Source organism: Python bivittatus, unplaced genomic scaffold (genome assembly GCF_059951505.1).
Source record: "Python bivittatus isolate LINGU-HERP-01145 unplaced genomic scaffold, Pbiv_v1 ctg000840_np1212, whole genome shotgun sequence".
NCBI lineage: Eukaryota > Metazoa > Chordata > Lepidosauria > Squamata > Pythonidae > Python > Python bivittatus.
Window position 1 is genome coordinate 19541590 of NW_028277113.1, and position 17549 is coordinate 19559138.

The 17549-nt window shown below is 37.2% G+C and overlaps 1 protein-coding gene across 4 annotated transcripts in view; it reads left to right on the plus strand.

Moving 5' to 3' along the window:
• CDKAL1 (CDKAL1 threonylcarbamoyladenosine tRNA methylthiotransferase) overlaps positions 1-17549 on the plus strand; it is a 316095-nt gene that overhangs the window by 272873 nt on the left and 25673 nt on the right. For 3 of the 4 annotated variants that reach the window (XM_088130855.1, XM_088130857.1, XM_088130856.1), the window contains 2 exons: positions 14793-14876; positions 15578-15742. In XM_088130855.1, coding sequence (XP_087986981.1) covers positions 14793-14876; positions 15578-15742 — 249 coding nt within the window. Of the gene's footprint in view, positions 1-14792; positions 14877-15577; positions 15743-17549 lie in introns of those variants that run through there. The other variant, XR_015794055.1, reaches the window with a different exon arrangement.

The window sequence follows — 17549 nt, forward strand, 5'->3', positions numbered from 1 at the left end:
TGAGTAGTCCAGGCAGACCTCTCCCATGCATTTAGGAAATCTTTCTTAGGGTTTAAGTTACTAGTAAGTCAACTCTTAGCTAATTAATTTGTAGATTATTTTTTTTTCTGACTCTCAGGTAAATATACTAGTGATGAAGTATTGGACTTCACTGGAGAGAATGGGTTCAAGTCTCAACTTAGCCAAGGAAATCATTGGCTAATTCTGGGGCTGTCATTGTCTCTCACACTAACCTATCTCACCAGAACAGTCTCATCCTATATCACCCTGAGCTCCCAAAGCAAAGCCAGGATACAAATACAATAAATAAATGAAGTAAATACACCCTTTTGGTTATAATGGCCTGGTAATTTGTTTTGTCTAAGCCATTTGGTACATTTTTCAACTATTTTAAGGAGACTAAACAAAGCTCTTGGAACTGAGTCTAATACTTCTCCATGTAAATCAGATGCTTGGATTTTCAGCTGGTGCTTCTCCAATGACTTTTTGTGGGAGAAATCAATGGGAGAATTTTATTCAGGCAAGAGCTATATCTTACATCCTTACTTATGTTGACAAATGCTGTGGTAGGAATGGATTGGTGAGAAGCCGTTCCCTTGTGTACAAGATTATTTTGTGATTATTCAAAATGCTGCTCTGAAACTATCCATATTTAACAATACGTTTGTGCTAGAAAATTAAGGAAGTGTTTTTTGCAAAGTAATCCTTGGAATTGAAGCTTTGTTTTTTTAAAAAAACTCTTTAAAAGCTCACCATACTATTTTGCACTAATTATAGTTGAATTGACATAAAATAGGCTTTAATTTGTAGCATACAAATGTCCATTAATTTAAGAGAGTTGAACAGTAACCTTTATTTTTTTCCTGGTCTAGAGTCCTTTTGAATTCCATTCTAAAGATTTACTGTGTGGTTTGTCTTTCTGTTTCTTGCTTTCTACTCCTTTCACTTTCTGCTTGTGTTTTTCAGTGTTTATGTCTCAATTTTTCTCCTTTCCACTCTTTCTTATTCTCATAACGCTTTTGTGAAGAAAAAAAAATGGGAATTCTGCCCCTGGTGCTTGGCTTACAAGTTTGAGAGCCAGTCTTTTGGCAGAATACAGATACATCGTTGCATTGTTTCACCTGAGCCAGTACAACAATTATATTCTCTCCTGTTGTTTTGGATGTATCTCCTATCAGTTGCAAACAGTTTGGTTTTGCTAGGTGAAGACAGTATGGTTGTAGCCAAGAATCAGTTAGAAAGCAGATTGTAAGGCAACCCAGTATAGCTCTTCCAATATAACTCCAAAACAGTTGTCCAGAAAAGAGATGGCTCCTTCTTCATTGGTTTTATCCAGAGTTGGCCCGTCCTCTTGGCCTTCTGGATTGAGCAGGGGGTTGAAATGAATACTGACTCTCTGATTTTGGTAAGTGGAAACCTTTGAATTCTGTTCTCCTTGGCTGTCCATTGCTGTGAAATACTCACTTAGTCATTTTAACATTTTAGTTGTATCCACCAAGTGATTTTTGAAATGTGTTGACACAGAGTAGGCTTTTCTATTATAATGTAACTATTTCATCCTGAACAGGAACCTTTTTTTTTTTCAGTGTCAACATCTGTTAATTACCTGGAAAGATATGGCCTTTGGGTGAAGTGATTGTATTTTACAAACCCATTTATCCTGCACATCAGTAGAACATTTCTGGATTTACTTTAAAAAGTACCCTTACATAGATTTAATAGAAGCAGTTGGTTAATTGTTTCTCTTAAAACTTGGTGAAATATTTAAATATTTAAGGCTTTAGTAACTATGGGTAGTTATAGATGGCAGACAAATGTTTAGATTTACATAAATGTATATTTACATAAACATGTAAATTTTAGAGTGTTCTTAGGAATTATGATAAATTTCAGCTAAACAGAATTTTATATAAAATAATTTTATATTTAAAAAATTGGAATATAAAGAAATGGGAATTCTGGACTCCCCCATCACTGCTCTACTAGATTTGTAGTTTGAAAGTCCATGGGAATGCTATAAATTAACAATATATAATAATACTACTCAGTGTAATCATACCCTGGAATTTCCCTGATGTGGCTGTAGCCTGAATTCCATGTAGTTATACTTGGAGATATGTTCAGGCACATCAAATGAGACTAAGTGCATATTTCTTTTATATGACTTAATCAGCTATTTTTATTTTCAGATGTCATGAAAATCTAACAACCAACTTTCTTAAAGAGACCTTAGACTCTAATATGCAGCAGTAAAAGAAACCCTAAGTGATTAGTAAAAAAAGAAAATCATTGAAATATAGAAAATATGTATCATTACATTTTGAATGAAATAATTTTTCTATTTCAGACTATCACGCTTCATTTTTAATCTCATGCCAGTACTTCAGCATAGGAATTTAAGATCTAAAATCAGTCTTAGGTCTGGAGGGTTGGGGTTTTGTATGTGTGTGTGTTTTGTATAGTTTAGAACTATACCTGTACAGCTTAATAGACTTCTTGTAATGTGGGAAAGAACCAGAATGATAATGGCTTGTAGGGACTTTCCTCTTCACAGCAGGACTATTTAAGCAGACGATGATCCATAGGGCAGATGTAAGCACGCTGATTTTTTAAAAAGTGTTTTAACTTAAGGAACTATTATAGAAGTAACTGTTTAGTATTCTCAGGTCTCTTCCACATATGAGGACTGCACCTGTCTGAGCTTGCTCGCACTCTCTCTCACACACGCACACACACACACAAATGCACATATGTTAACTTTACTTGGAAAGCTAAGTTGATAAATTATTATTTTGGTTCCTGTTTCAGAGGAAACACTTTTCCTGTTTCAGAGGAAACAGTTTCACATTTCCTCCAGGGCTGCAGAACAGTTTCCTCTTGGCAGAAGCTCCTACCTCCTCTTGCCTCCTGGATCCTCCTCATCTTCATGTTCCACAAGCTTTGCCAATCCCCACAGAGAAATTGGTTTTCTCTCTGTGTTGGTATTCCTCTATAAACCAGGACAGGAGACGAATAAGGCGGGGGGGGGAGGGCAGAGCCCTACCTACTTGGTGTTCTAGTACTACTCACTGGCCAGCTAGAGAGAGGGCTGGTTGGCTCGAGGAGGAGGAGGCAGGGACACCTGCTGAACCCCATGAAAAAGTTTGCTGTTGCAGGGGGAGAAGCCAGCAGTTACCCAAAAGGAGGTCTGACGTAACTATTTTATCTAGCATGCATATCTACACTAAATTACTAACTTTTGATGGAAATCCATTGAAGTTTAACTAGCTTCCATATAGTCATTCCACAATTATTAAAAAAAAAAAATCTGAAGGATCATTATCTTGGTTGTCAGGGCAATAATTAATAACTTCCCCATGAATACTGTACTTTGTTTAGATATTTCAGATGGCAGTGGAAAATAAAGTCTACTAATGCATAAGTTTGAAGAACTGTTGGTAGCATTTTTCTGAACCTTTTTTAAAATTATTACTATTACTTGTTTTTTACAATTTTGTTGTTTTTACATTATAACAGCATGTGGTCATACAGTAAAATATTACTGCTATTACATCAAAGTTTATATTCTGATCCAAATGAATAACAGAATTAATTGAAATGCTTCTTGCTAACATTTGGAAGAATCAATTATTAAAAATTATTTTGTAAAATCTGCCAAAGGCAATCACTTTGAATTGTATACAAGGTGCAATGTTTATGCATAGCCATTCTCTGTAGAATACTCTAAGGTTTTTGCTTCTCAGCAGTGGTATAAATAACAAATTCTACTCCAGTATAAACAAATGTTATTAAAGGTATAAAACAGAATTTGAATTTGCCTCATCTAGTTTGTACAGAAAAGTAATCAAATCCATTAAATTCCTAATTAACTATTAATCAAGGCAATAATTTCTTGTTACTTGACCATTTAACCTCGTGTTTAATAGTGGGTGGATATCCTTTATTTTTATTTCATTCATAAAATGGAAATACAGAATTCATAAACCCAACATCTGCTCTGATTTCTGTTCTGCAGTCAAGAAACTAGACTAGACAGATCATTCATGATAAGGTTTTTGAAACAGCTGAAAAGGATTCTAATTTCCTGGCAAAATGATAGTTGCATACTGGACAGAACCGCTAGATGGGTCAATTTCAACATACAACAGTTGCTGGAAAGTGTAAAATTACAGGCTTTGGAATAGTGAAGCACTTGAGCCAAACATGCTGAATCCATTTAAACAGGACCTGCAAAACTCAGGAGAAGAGCATTGCATTTTTTTAAAAAAGCATTGTTTCACAAAATTTTCAAAGCATTAACTCACCTTCCCTCCATGGAGGATGAAGGAGAATACATTATACAGTTTAATTTCCTATTAAAATTATAATAATCATAACATTGTTCTGTAGTATATCTCTTTGTCATATTTTATTCTTCACAAAAATGCCTATGTGAATTGTTTCCTAAGACTGCTGAGCATATACAGTATTGTAAGTATGTTGTTTCACCACAGCATTTAAATTTAGTTTCTGTGAAAGAACCAGTATAGTGATCAACTGTTTTTTCTCTGAAACCTTGAATGTGAGCATGTGATCATTTAAAAACACACGTGTTGCTTTTAAATCATGATGTAATGTTACTTAGTAATAGTGATTTAATGGACCATTGTGGTAGTTTCTTATGTTTGTAAAGAAAATACCCTGTTATCTCCTGCTGTTAAAAAGTATAAGCTACTGCTCCATAAGATTTGCTTATAAAATTCCTAAACTTCTCATAAATACACCGTATGGGTGGCAGAAATTTTTTCTCATGGCACAGTAAATACTGGCTATTTGAAAATCTACATTGATGTTTACTGTAAGTTGCATATTGTGTGATACAATAAAGCTTCAGTATCTTGTGTCATTGTAGATCCTCTTCTGAAAGTTGCCCTCTAGTGATTTGTTGCTTCAGAAATGCAAACTCATTAGATATGTTTGGGGGTTGAATCCATGACATCTTCATCAAGTTACCTCCCCACAAGTGATGGGCTACACATTGGGTATACATGCCATTCTTTTCTTCAAGCTTTCTTTTCCTGTTTTGGACTCTGGAAGAACTTGACAGAATTGTTTATAATGTTTGGGAACTTCTCAGAATTATTTCTGACTTTTCATGAAGCTGGCTTGGCTTATTCTAGAACCTGGTTCAACCCCAGATCCTGGTACCAGCCATCTCTGCCATTCAGCATGCCTTAACCTATGATTCTGGCCTTCAGCCTAGGCTTCCATCTTCAATTCCTCCATCTTTTAGAAGTAGGAGTCCCAAATTCATCTGTGACATTAGTCTTCCATTGTCCTGTCCCCAGTTCACCTCTATATATCAATCATGTTATCTTTATTCCCAATCTGACCTCCAAGACTTCTTGGAGGGCTTCCTTTGTCTTCAAATGAGTCAGAGACCAGTCCCCAGGTTTTATTAACTGTGTAATTCACCTACAGGTGTGTCATATGTGCCAGAAATATTGTTCAGTTGCAGAGGAGAGTACTCAGACCATTCAGAATTTGACTAACTTTGATAATTAAGGAAAAGTAGGGTTGCTTTCATCTCCTCTCCTGTTAATGTATTCCTACAAAGTACTGGGTTTCTCTAGCATACTAAATGTTAGCAAAACATGGTGTTCAATCAAGTACCCTAGTTTGAAAAAAAAAATCCAAAGTTTATTTGAAATAATGCAGTACTACAAATTATTTTACAGAAAATATAAATAACAGGCAAACTGTAAAGGGACAATGCTATCAGTTTACATAGAAGACCAGGAATAGAGATGTTTTAGTCTGTTCTCGAGCTGGACAAAAGCAGGTGTCATTGGAGAAGACCTTGATGCTTGGAAAAATCGAACACAATCAAAAAAATGGTTGACAGAGACAAGGTGACTAGATACTATCACTGATGACATAAACAGGAGTTTACAGGAATTGAAAAAAGCTGTCTCTAACAGCCAGTCCTGGAGAACTGCTGTCCATCAGATCATGAAGGGTAGGAATTGAGGCTGCCCTCGTATCCTGAAGGCACTCTGGTTCAACCATGGCTACGTTAGAGTGAGTAAAGAATATAAAAGCCATACTGAGACAAAATGACTGTTCATAGTCTGTCTTGATATTCATTTTGAAGTTAATTTTTCCAGCAAATCTAGCTTTCACATTCCATTCATCTGTTGTTTTTGAGTTTTAAAAGCCTGAGGTGATTCTCCATTTTTTTTTCCTCCATCTCACTTTTTGTTCTGGCTAAAAAAGTTTTTGTTTTCATTAATTCTTATGCATTAATGTATTGAAAATTGGAAAAAGAAAGAACTAGATAAGGTCATATTATCTTTTATTTTCTGTTATTCTATGTAAGACTGATACCAAACATCAACTACAGTCAGGCAATTTAATCTTATATGAAACATGAAGTCTTTCTCTTTCCATTGCCTCCAGCTAAAAGGGAAAATATTAAACTATGGTAATAAAAATATGCATAGATAGATAAGGTCTCATTTCAAAACAGAAATCCTCCTGGAAAAGCGATAGGTAGGGACTGCATGTATGCTTCCTTCATACCAGACTTTTTCCCCCCTAAAATTAATATTATTGTACATGGTAGAAACAGGCTAGATGCATTTCGTAAACTAAGCTAAAACTCTTAACACTTTGATAGCAATCTATTTTTTAAATATAATTGTTGGCACTCACTTAAGATAAACTTATGCTTAAGGTAGTATTTTTGGAAACAAAAAGTATTTTTTTGCACTCATGAATATGTGATTTTCCATAAAAGTTAGAGATAATTAGAAGTGATAACCCATCTCCCAGTTTCTAGCCTGATGCCTTAACCAGGAGACCATGAGTTCTAGTCCCCCCTTAAGCACAAAGCCAGCTAGGTGACCTTGGGCCAGTCACTCTCTCTCAGCCCTAGGAAGGAGGCCATGGCAAACCACTTCTGAAATCTTGCCAAGAAAATTGCAGGGACTTGTTGCCAGGAGTCAAAAACTGACTCAAAGGCACACACAAAAAAGTAATCATTGAAGCCACCTGGGAATTTTTGTTCTGTGCTTTTTGACTATTCAGAATATACTGTATAATTGGTTTATATCATCTCTGTCTTCACTATGTTTATTATTAGTCTCTCTATATATCTACATATATAGTAGTCTCCCTGCATATCTACAGTATAGTAGAAAGAGACCTGCAAGGTTAATTGTTGCCTGCAGATAAAAATTATAAGTGGAAGTTGTTGGTCTTATGAATTTGACAATTCTTTCTTGCAATTAAAGTTTGTCAGGAAGCATTAAGAAGAATTAGAAGGATATAAATATTAGGAACTTCAGTTGTAACTAAATATTTAGAAAATAAGTCTAACCTATTTATTCTAGCTTTATTACTGTATCACAGACCAGTTTTTAGCATAGTGTCTAATTTATAGATATAGGGTATGTCTAGAAATTAAATACCTTTAGATATAAAGGTTATATTTCACTGCAAATAATTATATTGAAAGGTCATTTTCACAAATTCTGTATTATGTTAAACAGTTATGAAATGATCATAGAATATTCTTTATTTTTATCTGTATTAATGCTGCAACAGTTTTAAAACTTGCATTGTGAAACTAGAAATTTTGGATGTCGAAGCTGGGAAATGATAAGTACAGGTTCCTATAGCAAATTCTGCATTTTTTCTCCTTTGGTTACAAGAATCTTTTCATATCATACTTTGTAAAGAAATCAGAATCAGGAAATCAGGAAAACATAACAAATGAAGCTTATGATTGTAAGATAGATGCAGATACAGATACAAGTGATAGATTATTTTCTTCTCCTACCAAAACATATTTCGATATGTTTTGCTGCATCATAGATCTACAATCTACTATTGTAGAGAACAAAAATAAGGGAGAGGAAATCAGTTAAATGAAACAGAATGTTAAAAAGAACACAGTTGAGGCCCATTTGTCATTTTTAGGTCACTGCTGACATCTCTGAATATAATTTTCATCCGAGCTGCATTTTGAGGCATGTATGTGCTTGAAGAAGCAACATTTTTGCAGCAGGAGACCAAAATGAAGCAGTCAGGTGCAGGTGTGCAGTGATAGAAGTGGGCGATTTACCCTGAAGCGGGATCGTTGGGCTGAGAAAGCAGCAGCTCTCCCCACAGATTGGGCAGGCTCTCTGATAGAGCTCGGTGCCAAACATAGTCATGGGGGGCCTAAATAATTGTTCTTTTGCTTGGGTTTAATGAGATGCATTGCCCAATGCTGAACAACGGAGGTACTTCCTTTTGTCATGCTAACAAGATGCTATTCAAGCCCTGCTTCCTTTGATTTCTGTTTAATCCTCCCTGCTTCTCAAGCCTCCAGCCAGGCAGTGAAAGAGTTGAAAAGATGGAGGTTTGCACTGTGTACATCTGTTGCTTAGATCAATTCTATTTGGCTAAATGAAAGAGAGGAAACAAGAGTTTCTGTGAGCAGCATTACAAATGCCACATACATTGTACAGTTAGTGGCAATGTACAAAGGATATATTATAAAGTTAGTCATCAGCAACTCAAAGCCTCTGAAGGTGAATCACTGAGAGACAATTTGGTGCAGTGATTGAGGTGCTGGACTAGAAACCAGGAGACCACGAGTTCTAGTCCTCCCTTAGGCATGAGAGCCAGCTGGGTGATTTGGGGCCAATCACTCTCAGCCCAACTGACCTCACAAGGGTTATTGTGGGGAAATAGGAGGAGGGAGCGTTATGTAGGCTGCTTTGTATAAAATAAAGGATGATGATGATGATGATGATGATGATGATGATGATGATGATGATGATATAATCATCATCATCACTTGATAAGCAAATTATTCTAGAAAATTCTATTAATTTGTTCTAGTAAGGTGAAAATCAAAAATTCACAGCATATTGGCTATACTTCAGTGTTTAGCCTTCCAATACTTAGTAGTCTGAAGACACCAATAAGACTCAGCTACCTTTTCAAGATCTGTCAGCATCTGTGCAGTAGGAAAAAAAGTCACAATGGCAACTTTGCCCCTTTTACACGTATCACACTTAAAAAGAAGTCACACAAATCATCTTGGATTTTTTGCTCCCCCTGAATGGTCCTGGGATCTGTCCTGCCTCAGTGTGACATCAGAGAAGGTAATTCAGTGCCATCCAAAAGAGCTGTGGGCCTTAGTGGCATCAACAGGGGTCCACAACTCCATCAGAAGAAGTTTGCCATTTGCTGGGATGATGTTAGCTGGGATTAACAGGCATACTTGGCTTCTGCCATCATGCTGAAAAGCTTTGTTAAGGAGCTAAGTTTGATTACCTAGGATAAACTCTTAAGTATATGCTATAGTTGGACTATTAAGACCAGATGAACCGACAATCTGGGGTAAGAGAAGTGGGCTTACCACCTTCAGTAAGTAGGAACTAAATGACAATTTAACCCTAACCTATACTTCACACTTGTATTTATATGTGGAATTCTCCTAGTAAATGAACCTGTAGTTCAGCTGTTTTTGTAAATATTTAGCATCTCTCAAGCTTTGAGAAGGTAACTCAAAATTAAATACAGGCATATTGCAATGCAGATCATTCCCTTCATTCTCAGTAAATGGGAAAAAATGATTATAGTTGATGCCAGAAGGATTTTGTCTGTTTCCTTGATGTCCCCCAGTTTAGCAGGTCAGCTTTCCTAGCCTGGATTCCTCCAGTCTTTTGACCTACAGCTCTCATTCTATTGATCATTGGCCATGTTGGCCAGAGCTAATGGGATGTGTAATTCAAAATATTTGAAGGGATCCAAGTTAAGGAAGATCAGTGTAAGTGAGAAAAATTAGCAGACACTAAAAGGCTCACTTTAACTGAGCAAATATGTATCCATCTTCCAACAGAATGGTGCAAACTTGTTCAAAATTTATTTTTTTCTTGAATATATCAACAATCAAAAGATATTTAGTCTGCAATATACAATTAGGTTTGGGGAGACACACATTTAAGAGTACTGTACACTCAAAATGGCAGCTTAGAGGTGACTTTGGCCAATCATTACCTTTCACCCTAACCTACTATACAGTGTTGTTGTTGTGGGGAAAAATTGGAGGAGAGAATGCAATATATTAGAGCTCTGCTACACTTCAGATCCTCTTCTGAAAAATTATTTCAGAAAGACGCACCTGCCTGTAATTCTTTGAAATAAATGCAACTTTTCCTAGGGCAGTTGCACAATCCTGAGAAAAAGCAGTTGCTTTAAAGAGTAGCAGACATCCATCCATCCATCCATTTTAGATACTATGGGATTATTATGGCATGCCTAATCAAGAACTCTGATGCTAGATCAGGGTTTTTCAAATTTGGCAACTTTAAGATGTGTGGACTTCAACTCCCAGAATTCCCCAGCCAGAATGGGTTGGCCTACCTCCCCATTCCACTTGGGTATTAGACTTTCCATGCTTATCCCACCTGAAGATACAAGTAGTCTTTACTTAAAAACCACAATTGGGACTGGCAACTCCATTGCTAAGCAACAGTCATTAAGTGAAATATCACATGACTGTGATGGGCTTATGACCTCATTTCCACCACAGTTGTTAAGCGAATCACTCCCAGTCACTAATTGAGACATCACATAAGCAGAACTTGCCATTTTACTGCTGGATTATCCATTAACTCTGCTTGTTGGAAGTTGTCTGTGAAGCATGCAAATGACAATCATGTGACTGCAAGACACTGCAACAGTTGTAAACTCCCGCTGATTGCGAAGTGTCCAAATGTCTATTATGTGACTCTGGGGATGCTGTGATGGTCGTAAGTGCAAGGGACAAATGTACAGTTACTTTTTCAGCACCATTGTAATTTCTAACGGTCACTAAACAGGGTAGTCGGTAAGCAAGGATTACTGGTAGTGAGGTCCATGATTCACACAGCTCTGTTCTCTTGACACCACATTTCTGCCACCAACAGCTATCTCATTCTGCCAAACAATACAGGTAGTCCTTAACTTACAACTATTCATTCAGTGACCATTTGAAGTTACGATGGCACTGAATGAATGATGGTTATGACCAGTCCTCGTATTTCCGGATGTCCCGGTAGCCCCGCTGTCACATGATTGCATTCTGAGTGCTTGGTAACCCATTCATACTTATGATCAAGCGTCCCGTGACCCTCCCCCACATTATCCACCCACCCCCTCATTCCCTTCCCCACCAGCAGGAGCCCCTTACCTGCCTGAGGCCTGGAACTTACAACTTCCTGCCAGTTTCCCCACTGACTTTGGTTGTGGGAAGACAGCAGGAAGTTGCCTCGCCTAATGACCATGGGATTCAGTTAACAACCACATCACTTAGTGATGGAAATTCTGGTCCCAATTGCTGTTGTAATTCAAGGACTGCCTGTAAGGCCAGCCGTGCGGGTATTGTTCATACATAACTCTTATTGTGAGCTGTCAGAGCCTACAGTCACACAAATCCGTTATGATTATATGTATAGTCCATGGTTAATGGCACCATTTTTCACTCACAGGATCTCAGTATGAGCTTTGTTCACTTCTGATTTCCACTCCCTCCAATAATATGTGTTTGATTCCTATAAAAACCAGGAGTCCCATTGCTTCGTGATAGGAATATTTTCTGTAATGGGTTATATAAATACAGAAGTTTAGAGCACAACATAAAGTTTTATGTTCAAGGGATTTCTTATAAGCCTGAAAACAAATATTTGCATAAAGAATTTACAAAATTAATGTATAATGAAGTCTGCAGTTTTTGGTTGTTTCAGAGAGAAATTGGAAAGGAAAGATTAAGATTTTTATTAACTTGAAATAAATTCTTGGTCATACTTTTTGAGGAATATAATTGCAGTAGCTTGTTCTTAATGTAACACTGCGGTAATAAATATAAAGGTTTTGTAGTTAATTCGTCTGTGATGACTTTAGAAATATTTATGAGTATAAGGTCATAAGTTTGTGCTTTAGCCTATTTGGGTAAGTTTCATGAAAACCTATTTTGCTTGTGTTGGCATCATTTGAAATTTTCCTTATTCTTCGTCTGCTTTTTTGGAAGCCAGTTAGAAAATAAATATTATTTTGCTTTCACAAGTTTTTTAAAGGCTGAGTTGTAAATATTGGATTGGATCCAGATGTAGTTACATTTACAGTAGTCCAACTAACTTCAGTTGGACTAAAGGTAATCAAGAATCAGCTCTTGGATTAGTTTTCTCCTTCCCTTCACCGCTTTGAAAGTTTGATGGCCTTTAAAAGGAATTTAAAGATCTTTTTCTTTGACTAGTGAGTTCTAATGGGACATGATGATTTTACCCTACTCTCATGAAGATAGTTTTTACCTGAGAATTGGTTTTATGTTAATTATGGATGTATGCATGTTCTTCAGGGCATGACTTGAAATGCATATGGTGGTTGTGTTTTGATTCATTTTGTTCTATGTATTGTATTAGTTTTATTTGTTGATTGTTAAGTTGTGTACTAATTTATTGGATGGAATTTTGTATATTGTGTTTTCTCTTTTGATTGGTAACATATTTTGTAAAGGTGCATAATAATAAATTATCACAATTATTCTTATGAGCCTCACTGATTATAATGAGTCTTGTCTAAATATGACAGTTCTCGCTCCAACCAACTGACAGGGGACTAGATCTTTCTGCCCCATGAGTGGAAGCAGTTGCCCTGTGAGGGCAACAATTATCTTTTGTGAGCAGAACAAATATTAGGATTCCATCCAATATGTCAAATTTCTTGGCAAAATTAGTAAAAATCACAGGGTTTGGGGCTGAGTTGTTTGTAACTACAGTTTATAGATTAGACACTGCACTGCACTAAGTATATTTTGTAAAGCTTTCCTGGTTAAAAACATCTCCACCATGATAAGATAATATATCTCCTTGTTGCAGATGTCATTATGTTCTTTCAAAACAATCCAGTGATTGTTTTCTCTGGATGACAATCAGTGAAAGGCTGTTAATAATTTAATATATGCACTGTCTTCATGATTTTAATCTTTTGATTTTGATTAAGATTGTATATGGTGTTTTTGCAATTATTGTTCAACAGCAGACAAATACATTCTTGTGAATATTTTTAGATTCCAGATAAAAGTGTGAAGTCTAGCAAATGCAGTTGTCAAAATGAACCAGGAACATTTAAATACTGCAGGAAAATCTATTCTGTTAACCTCGATATTGGTGGTCTTGATTATTTTTTTCTTTGTGGGCAGTGCTGAGAAGGTTGGCATTGCCAAGTGGTCAGATCTCCGGGATGTTTACTGCAGCCCTCTAGTTTTTTTCCCCCCTTCCTCTTGAAAGAGTTGAACAAGGAGCCTACCAAAGAAGGAGACAGTACCCAGGACTTTTTAAGATATACCAGTGTTATTACTATAGGAGAGAACATTCCCATTGCTCTCTAAAAGCAATTCCTTCTTCAGCATAATAATTCTAGGAAGATGGATGTGAAGGTGTGAGAATCCATGGCTGTGGCCGTACAGATGCAGCACAATATGTATGGGTTCATATGTGATGCACTTTGATCCATAATGAAGGTTATTTTTTTTTTTGGCAGTGGAAATTAGTTTTCATTTTAAAAATGAATTGTATTCAAATTAGTTAGTTGAAAAAATTAATATTAGTTGAAAGAATTACACTCTATAGTCCAAACTTCATTAATCTCTGGCAGTCATACAGGGTGTTTTCCAGCTTCACCTTCTCACAATAACTGATACACTGGTACCTCGGGTTATGAACTTAATTCGTTCCGTGACTCTGATCGCAGCCCGAATTGGTCGCAACCCAAAGCAAATTTCCCCATAAGGTTCAATGTAATTACCGTTAATCCGTTCTGGCGTGGAGGACAGGGAGGCGGCTATTGCTTGGAGGGAGAGTCCCCCTCCCTACGACCACGTGTCAGGGGCGGAAAATTGCCACGGACCACGTGTCGGGTGGAAAAATGGCCACGGACCACGTGTCAGGGCAGAAAAATGGCTGCGGACCACGTGTCAGGGGCGGAAAATGGCTGCAGACCACATGTCAGGGGCAGAAAAATGGCCGCGGACCATGTCACGGGAGGGAAAATGGCCGCGTATCCTGTTCGTACCCTGAGGTGGAGTTCGCAAACCGAAGCAAAATTTTGCTGCCGGAGCTGGTCGTAACCCGAAAAGTTTGTTAACAGAAGTGTTCGTAACCCGAGGTTCCACTGTACTTGTCTTAGCAGTTGACCAATGCTCTCACCAGCCAATGGGAGAGCGTCAGCTGATGCCATATTCCCATGTTCACTCTTCACTTTGCCACATTGACTTTACATGGCAAGAGAAGGGACGGGGGAAAGCAAGCCAGATCCAATCCTCCGTTCGGGGGAAAGGACAAGGTGAAGAAACCAAAAAGTCGAGCCCATTGATTTCTACAGGAAGGAGGTGGGGTGGGAAGCAGGACAAGGTAAGATTTTCTGCTAATGGAAGCTGCCCTATCCTACAGCTGCAGAGGAAACTGTCATCACAGTGTTTTCTCTGGAGTATAAGCCAAGATGATTAACTTACAGAGTTAATTTCAGCTTTCCAATACAGCTGGAAGCAACACAGTGTAATGGGAATAAAAGAGCCACATCGATCTCAGATCACCACATCCCTTACATGTAGAAGGGGCCTTAGTCTCTTATCCGTCCAAAGGATAATTAGATGTAATAGGTTTTTTTTCCTCCAGTGGCTATTAAATTATCCCACATCAACCTGATAATTGCATGAGAAAGGGGGATTTACAATAGCATCTTTTCGCTGACTGCTACTTTCATTTTTTATTTCACAGATTGGGGAGAGACAGAAAGTTCTTGTTACAGAAGAATCATTTGATTCCAAGTTTTATGTTGCTCATAATAAGTTCTACGAACAGGTAACAGTTTAAAAATAAGAAACCAATTGTCCTTTTTGTCCTCCTTAACTGTAACTTTCATACGAAGCATTATTTACAACTTTGATACCTACAGCTCCCACCAACCCTGGGACTGGAGTTGTTGTCAAGCACATCTGGAGCTCTCTGAGTTGCAGAAAATGGATTGATTTAAAGTTGATTTTTCTATTAATTGGTTTCTCTTCAATGTTTTCATTAAATAGATTGACATCTTTCATATTAAGATATCTTTATTTGGGTGACTTCTAATTTTTTTCATTCCAGATCTTAGAAACATGAAATCAACTTCTAATTGGCAGAAATGCTTTGTAGTTCACTGTTAACAATATATGTTTATAAGAATAATTTAATAATTCTATTGCCATCAATATCACAAGTATATATTGAAATGTTAAGCACTGTTAAGGTTATAATTATAAATTAATAATTTATAAATAGTTATAATTTATATATAATTTATACATAAAAAATGCTGAAAAGGTTTACATAGAAACAATAATACATTTCAAATACTGTGTAGGTTTCTATTATGGCAAATGCAAATGCTACCAAATGTTAAGATACCGCATATGGACACTTGAAGGTGGCACTCTTTATGTTTATCTTTCTTCCTTTTTGAATGTCAAACCATAAATACTTTTCAAAGTATTAGAAACAAATAAATGATATATTTTCTTTTAAAGATTCTTGTGCCAAAGAACCCTGAATTCATGGGTAAGATGGTAGAAGTGGACATTTTTGAAGCAGGGAAGCATTTTATGAGAGGACAGCCAGTATCAGAGGCCAAAGTGTTCACCCCATCTCTTACAAGGCCATTTGCCCGAGGAGAAGTTTCTGGTTTAACAGAGGTGAGTAGTAGACTTTTTCAACATTACTTATGTCAAAAGAGGAGCTTTATAATTCCAGTTCAGTTGGCACTAGTAGTGTTTTGTTGTTATTGTTGTTATATCTACATGTGCTTAAACTTTAAAAACAAGGAATTAGAATTTTAAAAATATAGTTTAGTATCTCTGCCTTGGAGAAACAGTAGTAATTTCAGCCTTATTTCCAAAATATGAGATGGGTGCCTTTTGAAAGAATAAATATAAATGCACATAATGTTTACCCAACATTGTTTTATTCCTCTAAACTTAGGGGCCATTAGACATGCTATACATTTACTGGGTATCAGTATCTGGGCTTTCTGGTCATCTCAAATGGCTATATATCTTTTTGTTTTTACTGTAGGTTGCTAATATAATATAGTTCAGTCCAGCTTGATTACAAGCATAATATTTGGGTATGGATCTCAGTATGAGTAAAAGAGTACAGGGGCTTTATTGTTTTGTTGTTGTTGTTATTAAAATAATTTTGCAGTAAAGACATTGCCACTTTCTTCCAATTCAGCATGTTGTCCAAAGGGACATCCGTGGTCAATAATAATTTCAGAGAGGTCACATTATGCCTGTGTTACTCCCCCACCAAGATTGTCTACTCTTTGAGGTACTTTTCTGCCCCTTTTCTTGTTGAAAGACTGGTTTTTCAATTGATTATGTGCCATCAAGTCAGTATTGATTTTTGGTGACCATATAAATAGACTTTCTACAGGATGTTCAGTTCCCAACCTGGCCCTTCATTTCTTCCAATGATGCATCTATCGCCTCTGTAATCAAGTCCATCCACCTTGCTGTTGGTCATCCTCTTTCCTTCCACCTTTCCCAACATTATGGACTTCTCAGGGAGCTGGATCTTTGCATAATGTATCCAAAATATGATAATTTGAGTCTGGCCATTTTTGACTCAAATGAGAGCTCTTGATTGGTTTGTTTTATGATCCAATTGTTTGGTTTTTTGGCTATTCTTAGGAGTCTCCTCTAACACCAAAGTTCAAAAGTGTCAATACTCTTTCTGTCCTGCTTCTTTAGAATCCAACTTTTACTTCCATAGAGTGTCACAGGGAAAATTATTGCCTGCAGGATTCTGATGGTTGTATGTACAGACATGTCATGGAACAATCAGAATCCTGCAGGCAATAATCAGATGCCATGTCATGGCATCTGATTAACTTTTTCAAGGCATTCTTTGCTATCTTACTGAGTGCTTGTCAGCAGTTCCTTTATTGTTGATAACTGATCCTAAAAAGCAAAAGCTATCTACCACTACTGTATCCTCATTGTCAGTTCTAAGGCTGGTTGCTGTACCTGTTATCGTTAGTTTAGTCCTATTTATATTTCAATCTAGTCCCATTTTTCACTGTGCTTCTTGACTTGGGCCTGGGACAGGAGTGGTGCATGCATCCTGGCCCTCCTGGATCTTTCAGCAGAAGTATGGGGGTGCGGTACCATCAGTATGCTGATGATGCCCAGTATATATCTCCATCCATGGCCAACCAATCAATGCTGTCCTAATGTTAGCCATTGCTTGAGGTTGTAAGGGTTTGGATCGGGAGGAATCAGCTTTGTCTCATCCCTAGCAAGACGGAGTGGATCTGGGTCTTTGGTCCCCTCGGTTCTGGTGAGGTATCATCTTTGACTTTTGGCAGGGTAGGACTCTCCCAAACAGACTTGGTACACAAATTGAGGGTCCTCCTGGACTCGTGGCTCCTGCTCAAAGAACTCATGGCTGGAGGGGGCCTATGCTCAGATTCATCTTGTGTGCCAATTGTACGTCCTGGAC